Raw genomic sequence first — 9,146 nt, forward strand, 5'->3', positions numbered from 1 at the left:
AGAATACAAATCAGATCATATCTCACTCCTGCTCAAGAGTACCCCATGGCCCCCCATGCCTACAGGGAAATGTCCACATTCCCTGCGGTTCTGTGGTAAAGGGCTGTGGTTCTGGCCCTTTACCAAGCTTTCTCTGCCTCATCTCCCGCACCTTCCCAGGGCCCTCATCCCAACGGAGGGAGGGGTGCACAAGCCAGAGAGAAAGGTGGGAGGTATGTTCTGGGAGGGGCAGGGCCCCTCCTGGAGGCTTAAGGTTCTCCAGCAGAAGCTGTGTTAGGCCGGCCCCGCATCCAGCTGGGCCTGGGAACCTGGGGCCCAGCCTTTCCAAAAAGAGGACGTCGTTTCATGTTATAGCAATACCTTGGCTGACTTGCCTTCTGAAAAGTCTCACTGATGCTAAAGAGAGGAATTTCATCCCACATGGCAGCTAAGGATTCCTCCAGTCCCCAACGTGCATGTCCAGCAGCTGCACACAGAGGCACAAGGCATACCCTCCCCACTGACCATGAACATGGTGGAGCTACAGCCTGGGACAACAGCCCTAACCCTGACCATCCACGATCCTCTGGACTCAGGTCAGGGACAGGCCCAACATCATCACCTGGTGCCTCCTCGTAGAAAATGTGATTTTATTCTGGGGAGGCCAATGTTCCCATCCCAGCCTCCCTCCCTCACACTGGCCCTTTTGCATCACAGGGCTCTTCACTCCCAAACCTCCTTTCCTGGGCCACACCTACTTCAGGGAGCAGGGCTGGGCTCTGCCTGGGCATTCCTCAGCCAGTGGGGCCTTGCCCTGGCTCCTGCTGCTGGCACCCATCCAGCCCACAGTCCCACTGGATCCCTCCTCTCAGCGACAGGCCAGCCTCCATCTTTGGCTGGTCACAGCAGATTCTGCCCCAGACCAATGTAAGGAAGGAGCTGGCCGTCTCAGTGGGCTTGTGCAAGCCATCTTCTGACAGTGCTTCTGCTGTCAGCTCACTCCGCTGGCCTCAGATCTTGGAGGACTCAAGCCGAGGGCTCCAGGGCGCGAGGGGCTCCCGCAGTGCCCGCAGCTCCTGTTCCAGCACCTGGTTGCGGTGGTACATGTCCATGTAGCCCCCCTGGATCTCCCGCTGGTAGCGCAGCACCCGCTCCTTCTCCTCCTGCCATATCCGCCGCTCCTGCTCAAAGCGCAGCGCCTGCTCCTGGCCCCGGAGCCGCTCCTTCAGCAGCTCAGCCCGCAGCTGCTCGGCACCATCGCCGGCCTCACCGCCTCCTGCCTCCCCCAGCAGCCCCCTGCTCTTGCAGTCATCGGTCTCACAGCTGCCTGGGGCCTCCTCCCGAGGGGCCTGCTCCTGCAGGCTCCGCACAGCCTCTCGCAGCTGGGCCAGCTCTGCGTCCTGGGCCTGGGCTTGCACCCGGCTGCCCCGAAGTTGCGTCTTCAGGCTGAAGATCTCAGCAAGCTTCTGTGCCAGCTCAGCCTGGGCCTCCCGCAGCTGCTGCTTCAGGAGGCTAATCTCTGCTGTCTTCTGGCACACCTGAAGAGGGACAGGGATGGGCAAGAGCCAAGCAAAGCAGGGTAAGGGGGGACCAGTTGGAAGGCAGCTAGAGGATGAGATGACAGTAATGAGGGCAGGAGTTTCTGAATGCCTAGTCTCTCACCTCCCATCGGGCTTCTTCCTCTGATCGGGCACTGGGATCGGCCTCTGGGCCCAGGCCCTGCTGTGCCTGTAGCTCCTTGCGTAGGCGCCGTTGCTCCTGCTGGGCCATGAACAGCTGTAGCTGGAGGTTGCGCTCACTACGCTCGGCCTTCTGGGTCACCTCGTGCAACTGCTCCACGTATAGGCGCTTCAGCTCAGACAGCCACAGATGCTGGCGCTCCTCCAGCACCTGCCAAGAGGAAGAGGCACCTGCCATGCCCTGATATCCACACACGGCCCTGCCTCCCGGACACCGACTGCCTGCACTCCCATGGCTGGCCCACAGATCCAACACTCCAGCTGCTTCTAACATCCTGTGCCCCAACACCACAGGGTCCAGGGTCCAATGCTCTGGCCACACGTGTGCCCTAACCCACGATGTCCTCCAGAGGTGAAGTGTCCTCAACACATGGCCCTCCCAGGGAGTCTCCCTCCCACCCAACTCCCAGCAAGGACCACCAATGCCATGACATCCCCACCACGTGGGGCTTGGGGAGAGGAGCCAAATCACCTCTCTCTTCCTTATTCTCTTGTGCACAGAGCCATGTGGGAGAGCTGGCTGGTGACCTTCTGTTTGCCCTGTACTCTAATGCCAAGGGACAGAACAGCACACCAAGGCAGGGGCTGCTCTCACCTGTGTGAAGGGGTTGGTGCCATTCTCATCACTGAGGCCCCTCTTGAGCTCCTCGCAGGTGGCGGGCAGCACGGCCACCATGTCCTCCGCAGTAGGGCAGGAGAACTCGTAGGGGGGTGGTGGTTCGGGCAAGCAGCTCAGCACAGCCTCCTTGGGACCCCGTGAGGCCCGGTCCAGGGAGCCCCCAAGGTGGTTAATGTGGCCCAGGGAGGAGCAGAAGGGGCCGGGGCCGGTGCTGGGACTGCGGCCAAAGCTGCCTCCGCTGGAGGAGTCGGACAGACTGGGCTCAGGCTCGGGGCCACCTTCATCCAGGCTGAGGGCATGCAGCAGCTGGGCACGGGCCTGGGCCTGGCTGGCCCGGGGCCCCGGGCTCAGGGGAGGGTGGCAGGCCAGCGTGTGCAGGCTGCCATTGCTGCGCCACAGCTTCTGACCCTTGTGGGCCGCCAGGCTCTGCATGGACAGGAAGCCTTTCCCGGTGCCCACTGTCGGCTTGAATACTGATGGGCGAATGTGGCACTGCCAGGAAGAGAGGGCAGGAATGAGACCCTGGGCTGACTGCTCTGCTCTGCCCTCCGATGCTCCCTCCCGCAGCCCCCTGGGAATCCTCTTTGAGAACATGGGGGACATGTCACCAGGAGGCAGTGACCAAGTCTCAAGCCTGCCCATAGCAACACTTTCATGGGACTTCCCTGGTGGCGCAGTGGTTAAGACTCTGCGCTCCGATGCAAGGGGCCCCAGTTCAATCCCTGGTCAGGGAACTAGATCCCACATGCATGCTGCAACTAAGGAGGCCACCTGCCATAACTAAGGAGCCCATGTGCCGCAACTAAGGAGCCCACTTGCCGCAACTAAGACCCAGTGCAACCAAATAAATATATATTAAAAAAAAAATTTCCGCATGTTATTAAAAAAAAAAAAAGACTTTCACATCCCATCCCAGCATCAGGGTCTCCAAGGAAGCCCCCATCCCCACACTACCACAGTAGGGAGGGGCATGGCAGAGGCACACCTTGTCAAAACGACCCCGCTCAGGCAGCGAAGTCTTGCTGAAGTCACCGGCCCGAGGATGTTCCTGGTAGTAGAGGGTGGCATAGTCGGCAGGCTCGTTCCGAGGGGCCCGCTTGGTGGTCCTGCTGTCCTTCTTGGGGAGGTGCAGGTAGCTGAAGAGCTCGCGCTGGCCCAAGCTTTTCCGGAACAGCCCATCAGGCTGGCGGGAGCCCCGAGACCCTGAGAGTGCTGCCCGTAGCTCTTCAGGGGAAATGTCCTGCCGTTCCAACAGGCTGCCCACGTTGCCCATGGCAATGCCAGCAGGGCCTGGGGCTGTGGCCATGAAGTTTCACCAGGGCACAGGCGGCTGCTTCTGGGGGTCGGGAGTCTCCATCAGAGCAGGTAGGCGCTTGCTGCCCAACTCCCCTGATGCCCTAAAACCAAGTGCTTGCTCTGTGTCAGCTCCCCACCTGGCCCACCCAGGAGTGGCAGATGTGGGTTCCAGAGAGAATCCAGGACAGGATTCCTAGAGAAAGGAGTAGAGGTCCCAAGGCCACCTGTCTAGTGCTCCAGCTCTGACTAGGGGCCAGGGTATGACTGGGGTCACGGGGGACCAGGACCTGAAGCAGCAGGATAGGGGCCCCTCCCAGGACTGGGCCAGCTGAGGACTCCATCGCTGTCTGCTCTAACTTTGTTCATTCTCTTGCCAGGCACCTAATGTTGTGGGTGGGCAGAGGGCACCAGGGAACCAGGGCTGGTGGCCTCAGAATTTCCATTCCTTCTTCCCTTGGGAGGGGGAAAACCCCATTCAACCCCTCTTCCTGCAGAGGGTCAGAGTTTTCCCAAGGGAAACACCTGGCACGGGTGGGGTTGGGGGCTACCGCACGAGGGATACAAACAGGAAGGGCCCGAGGGGAAGAACGGTGGGAACAATGGCCACAAGTTCCGGAACAGGTGTCCATGTTGGTGCAGTGGTGCGAGGCAGGGGGAAGGGGCAGCTGGGGCCCCTGCCAGCCCCTGTATATGCTGCACCTCCAAAGCCCACCACCAGGCAGCGGGACCCAAATCCTGACCCAATGTGTGGAACCAATCAGTGTGTGGGCTCTGGCTTCCTCATCTGGACAATGGCCATGACAACTCTTATCACTCAGGGATGCTGGGAGGACTGGCTAAGATTAGAGGACAAAACGCCCAGTCCAGGGCCTGGCCTACAGCCAGGATCAACACAGGCTGTCTGAAGCTGAGCTTAGCTGGTAGACACGTGAATGCCGCCAGCAAGTTCCCGAGCGACCAGGTCTCCCACCTGTGCTGGGACCACACTGCGGAGGGCAGGGCCTGTCCCTAGTGCCCCGCTGGATCCAGGCCAGCACCTGGCACACAGTAGGTGCTCAGAAAGGACTTGCCAAGTGAATGAATGCCACCTTCTCTGCCTCCCACTCAGCTGTTCCCATTCACGGACAGACACCCAGCAGGCACAATGCAGCTGCCAGTCCACCCCCCCCCCCCGCCCCCCGCCCTGCCCCACAACTCAATATGCTTCCGGGACACTGACTCCTGCTCCAAACAATGGTTAGGAGGTTCCATCTTCCTCAACCATTTCCAGGTTTTGTGTTTGTAGAACACAAAGCTCACAGGGAGCGGGAAGGAGGGAGGGGGGTGGAAGGGCACAGCCCTGCCCCCACACCCTGTGGCCCTCAATCTCACCCCGGGCAAAAGCAACCTTCCCAACCCTCCCCTACCAGCCCCCAGACAGCTCAACCTCTCTGGGGGTGTCACAAGCCACACAGGGTTAAGAGAGTCACCCAGATAAGGAATGACAGGTGCTGAGCACCTACAGTGACATGGCCCTGCGTAGGGGTTTCACGAAGCCCTGGCATATGGTTAACTATCTGGTTTTTTACGTAAGGGCACTGGGGGCTCCGAAAGGTGAAGTGGCTTGCCCAAGGTCACAGAGCTGGTCAGAGTGAGGATGCCTGTGATTCTAGTAACACGACTGCCAAATGTCTAGTGGGAACCCAGGATGTCACCCACAGCCCAAGAGTTGGAATTGAAGCATCTTACCCCCGAATCTGACACCCCCTCACCATGACAAGCCCACCCAGCAACAGACACCGCTGTGTCGGACAGCCCACTGAACTCCTGTCACTGCTTCTTGGGGAGGTAGACAGCAGAGAATCTGGTCTCCAGCGCACTCTCACACCATCTCTCCATGGGGCACCTCCCTTCGCCATGCCTCAGTTTCCCCACCTTTCCCCAAAGTGGGAAAGACTCTACCTGCCCTGCCATCCTTATAGGGTTGCTGTGACAGTCACAGAGATGGGGAGGTGAAAGGGCTTGTGAACTGTAAACCTGGTGAGAGCATGGTGGCTGGGATGGTGGCAGTGGTGCCAAATATGCCCACTTTATCCCAAACACACAGTGCCTCATGTTCTGCTGGCCAGAGCCTCATTTCCTACCTTAGGGAGCAATAACCAACACTCCATAATCCCCACGAAGGGTCTCAGGTCCAGGCGAGAGGCAGCCATGGGCCAAAACAGCACATACACCACACACACACAGCAGTCCAGTCAGTGCCACCAGCGGCACATTAAGTTCCTCCGTTAGAGGACACAGAGAGGATCCAACAGCAGACACAGTCACGCTCAAGGTCATCCACACAGCACTGATCACCTTCCAGACACACACATAACACACGAATACATACTGTCCTCCCTAGCCCCAAGGCTGCTAGATGTAGGGGAGTGTATGTGTGTGTGTGCGCGCGCGCACACACACACACACACACACACACGACCGGCTTTTCTCCACAAGTGAGTTGAGCAATTTGAAATAACTATGGAGCTAGATGGAGGGGCAAAAATAGCCCTTCCCTTTGTCTTTCCCTAAGGCCCCCACCCTCCACCCTCCACCCCTCCTAGATAACTTCTCCGGCTATATTATTAGCTCCCCCAGTAGGGCCAAGGCCCCTGGCTTTTGGGAGGCTCCACCCTGCCCAGGTCTCAGTCTGGGGACAGTCCTTTTTCCTAAAGGAGTCCATCCACCTCCCCTGCCTCCCCCACACCCCCAATACACACATGCCTTCCCATTGCTTGGAAGCCCAGGGACTGGTCCACTCAGGCCAGAGCAGCTGTGCAGGAGAGGATGTGTGGGGGGAGGAGGGAGGGAGAGACAGCAAGTGCCTTGCAGCCTCTCTGGGACCGCCAGAGCGAAAAACAGGGCCTCCTCATCCAAGTGCCTGGGCTTCCCCGCCCAGAACTCATTACGTGCCTGGGGACCAGAGCTCTGCACAGAGCTGAACCTCACCACCACCACCCCACCGCCCCGCCAGCAAGGTTTCGGCTGGGCCACATAGGTCCTATTCTGCACAGGTCCCGGTTGGCCCCAACAGGGCCCCTTTACTCCTGCTTCCACCTCCCCCTCCACCCGCTCCAAGATTAGCCAGAAACACGGAGAGCCTGGACACTGGGAGCATCTCCTGTGGATGAACCCTTGGTGGAGACAGGAGAACAGGGCTGGGGGACCACCCTGGCCATGAAGCAGAAAAAGAGAGGACACTCAGGGAGGCATCCCAGTGTCCCTTGGTGGGTGCCTTGTTGAGTCAGCCTGCTGCTGGGCCTACCACGTGCTCACAGCACACATGGGAAGGGAATATTGTCACCCCCCACTTCAGAAGAGAAAACTGAGGCCCAGGAGGTAAAACATGCCTAAGGTCACGTTCAGCTGCATAGGAAAATGTACACAAGCTCCCCACGTTTAGAAGCCTGCCCTGACCCCACTGTGCATCTCCTCTGGGGTGCACCCAGAGTACTCGGGTAGGAAGCTCCCAGTCTGGCCTTGGCTGCCTTTAGCCCCTCTTGAGCCCTGGCCCCAGAGGAGGGTCCCACCACCTGCTTCGGGATCAGCTTTGCTGAGGGGCATGACTGCAGCTGCCCCTGAGGAATGGGACTGGAATGTCCCAGCTCCAAAAGAGGGGGCAGTCAGTAAGAGGGGCCCAAGGAGGGAATGGGAGAGGCTGGCATTCCCTAGTCCCACTTCGACCTGTGAAAAGGCAGAGTCCAGCGTCTAAATGCTGCAGGAGTGATTCTTAGTATCACTATATGGTCACTTACAGTTGCACGGCACTCTACAGTTTTTATCAGCCCTTTTGTTTCATCATCTCATCTCCACGACAGCCTCATGGAGGCGGGGAAGACAGTAGTTACCCTTACCCCATCTTACAGCTAGGGAAACTGAGGCCCAGAAAGAGGTGAGCTGCCTAAGATCCCACACGAAGAGCAATCCCAACTCCCCAGGCAAGGTCCTCTCTTCTGCTCCAGGCTGTCCCAGCCAGGGGTTACCAGCTGCCCTCCATGGGCACACACTGCTGTGTATTATATCTGCTCAGCTCCCCACACTCGCAAGGGCCCCTGCAACCAAGTTGGTTTGGATCTCAGTCCCCTCAGCCTGTAATCCCCCCTGCTTGCCCCTGGGTCAGGAAGAAATAGTGGAAGCACGGCTGCATTTGGACTCTGAGCCCTGGAAGCTGCTAGCTCTATAGGCGGTGGCGGGAGCAGGCTGGCTGCATTCATTCAGTCTCGCACATACACACCCACACACAGCCAGCCGATAGAGAAGCCCTGCCTAAGAGGGCTCTGGGAGGAGGCCTATCACCGGGCCCAGGATAGCCTCCTGCCTCTGTCCCTCCCTAGGCCGGGCAGGGAGCACCGAGGCCGAGGGACAGGCTGAGCTCCTGGTGCAAGCGAGGAGAGCCCCGATCTGCTCGTGGAGGCGGGGAGATATCTGGGTGGGAGATGACAGGTCCCAGTCCTTTTTCTGGACGCAGTCAGGGGCCCGATTTCCGCCCGGCCCCAGGCGGGCCCTCACTTTGGCCAAAGGTTGTGGCCAGACTGGGATGGTGCTCAAGACCTGGGAGCGTCCCCTATTCATGGGATCCCTGGCAGCAGGCTGGCAGCTGCCGCTCGTACAGGGTAGGGGGTTAGTGGAGGAAGTGGGTATCCCGGAGGGGGCGGGAGAGGGCAGGAGAGGGGTCTCGTGGGTAAGGTGGAGGGGCAAGCGAGGTTGGCATCTCCATGGAATTTCCCCGGGGAAGGCTGTGGCCGAGGCGAGGGCTCCCCCAGAACTGCGGGAGGTCCTCCAGCTACCTGAGGGGCGGAAGGGGATGTCTCTTCCAGGCTCCTCTCTAAGGCTAGCCCCGAGCGGATAGCCTGGGGGCGGGGAAGCCGAGGTCAGACACCAGCGCCAAGGGCACCTGCCCCACCCCAGCGGTGGTGCAGGGGTCCCAGGAGCTGCCCCAAGGAAAGCGCGTTTGCAGCGTAACCTGCCGCCCGCCCTCCCAGCAGAGCGTCCCTGCTCGCGGACGGTCCCCGATCCCGCACCTCGGTGCTTCGGTATCTGGAAGCAAGGGGTACCTGGGCGCACACTGCATCTTGCCACCCTCGCTCACTTCTCAGACGTGAACCTCGGCCGGCGTAAGGGCTCCGGCTTGGCCAAGGTCGCCGGGTAAGCTAGACCTCGGCGGCCGGCCCCACCCCCCCGAGTCCGGCCCCAGGCCGCTACGCGCCCCACTCACCATGCCGGCTCCTCTCTGTACCTCTCGCGCGCTGCAGCTCCCTTGCGCGGACTTGAACCTTCCCTCCAGGGCGCCGGCTCCAGCAGAGACTGCGAACCAGGATGGAGCGGCCAGGCGGCAGGCGCCGGAAAAACGCGGGCGGGCGGGCGCCGAAGCCGGATTGGCGAGGGACGGACGCCAATTCGTTCGGCAGCGCTCCCTAGTCTTCCCCAGAAGCGGAGGGAAAACCCGGCCTGACTCACTGGCTCACTGCCGGCCCACAGCCAGGCCCAGGCCC

At 60.2% G+C, this 9,146-nt stretch overlaps 1 protein-coding gene across 4 annotated transcripts; it reads right to left on the reverse strand.

The window, feature by feature from the left end:
• Nucleotides 1-612: 612 nt before the first annotated feature.
• On the reverse strand, nt 613-9,137 carry N4BP3 (NEDD4 binding protein 3). 4 transcript variants are annotated; one of them, XM_032628426.1, is made up of 5 exons: nt 8,870-9,137; nt 3,323-3,670; nt 2,314-2,829; nt 1,642-1,869; nt 613-1,517 (listed from the first exon to the last, which is right to left on the reverse strand). In XM_032628426.1, exons 2-5 carry the CDS (start codon nt 3,641-3,643, stop codon nt 990-992), a joined length of 1,593 nt encoding a protein of 530 aa, XP_032484317.1. In that variant the 5' UTR covers nt 3,644-3,670; nt 8,870-9,137; the 3' UTR covers nt 613-989. The 4 variants fall into 4 exon arrangements, with proteins under 4 accessions (XP_032484317.1, XP_032484316.1, XP_032484314.1 ...); XM_032628425.1 differs by having other exon boundaries at nt 3,323-3,826; XM_032628423.1 differs by having other exon boundaries at nt 3,323-3,673; nt 8,870-9,136.
• Between the last annotated feature and the right edge of the window lie 9 nt (nt 9,138-9,146).

The sequence above is a fragment of the Phocoena sinus genome, chromosome 3 (genome assembly GCF_008692025.1).
Source record: "Phocoena sinus isolate mPhoSin1 chromosome 3, mPhoSin1.pri, whole genome shotgun sequence".
Classification (NCBI taxonomy): domain Eukaryota; kingdom Metazoa; phylum Chordata; class Mammalia; order Artiodactyla; family Phocoenidae; genus Phocoena; species Phocoena sinus.